A 1029-nucleotide genomic window follows, 5' to 3' on the forward strand; every position below is an offset into this window, starting at 1 on the left:
ACCCATCCATCCATCCACCCATCCATCCATCCATCCACCCACCCACCCACCCATCCATCCATCCGTTCACGTATGTACGTATCTGCTATCGACAGGATGACCTTCAGAAAGCACGTGAGACGGAGCAGAAGCTCAAGGAGACCCAGTCTGAGGAGATGAAGGAAGTGGAGAGCTACGTGGAGCACATACGTCACCTGTCTGACGAGAGGGAGGCACTCATACAGGTACAGGGCACCTGGGGGGTGGTTAATCAATTAATTAATTAATCCATCCTAGCATGTGAAGACTGGTTTCCCGGCGGATGAAGCAGATGAGATCAACGGAAGATCCAACGGTTTTGAAGGCAGTACCTGCAAGTGCCGTGGAGCGCATAAGGGCATGGACAAGGCACAAAAGAAGTTCTGGCCATCCACTGCAGCCTGGCAGTCTCCAGACGTAACGGTCTCCATGCCACTGGGTAAAGGCTTCCTAGGCCGAGAGAGTGGGACTGCCACCGTGCAACGACAGCTTTACTTTAAACAAAGTCATGCACAGGTTCATCCTACAGCTCGTCACCATATCCACAGATGAGCAGCAGGATTCATCGCCATCTTCGGCAACGAAGAACTACCTATACAATTAATCCATCTATCCATCCATCCATCCATCCTTCCTTTCATGTATGTATGCATCTGCTGGCGACAGGATGATCTATAGAAAGCCTGGGAGACGGAGAGGGAGGCTCTCATACAGGTAGCGGGCAACTGGGGGCGTGTATCTTGTTAGTATGTCACTGTGCTGACAATATGAGTTACTTCGCTCAGTCCACAAATAGAGATCTCATCATCTTCATCCAGTGCCAGATCTGCGTCAGACATCGGCGATCATGGTTCTCTTTTCATTCCTTTGCTCGTAGGCTCTTAAAAAAAGCTACGTTTCCCTGATCTTTCCTTGTTACTCATTTGTTTAGGTTCCCTTAGTAGGTTGCTCTGGGCCTACCCCTGCCTCGTTTGCCCTCAATTTTGCCAGTGAGAGCTAGATGTTCAAGAC

At 50.0% G+C, this 1029-nt stretch overlaps 1 protein-coding gene across 1 annotated transcript in view; it reads left to right on the forward strand.

The window, feature by feature from the left end:
- Positions 1–1029, forward strand: part of LOC101849851 (trichohyalin) — a gene marked incomplete in the record, with an annotated part of 75546 nt that overhangs the window by 8148 nt on the left and 66369 nt on the right. Inside the window, 1 exon segment of the mRNA XM_035970463.1 lies at positions 96–224. Coding sequence (XP_035826356.1) covers positions 96–224 — 129 coding nt within the window.

This window comes from Aplysia californica, unplaced genomic scaffold (assembly GCF_000002075.1).
Source record: "Aplysia californica isolate F4 #8 unplaced genomic scaffold, AplCal3.0 scaffold00270, whole genome shotgun sequence".
Lineage (NCBI taxonomy): Eukaryota > Metazoa > Mollusca > Gastropoda > Aplysiida > Aplysiidae > Aplysia > Aplysia californica.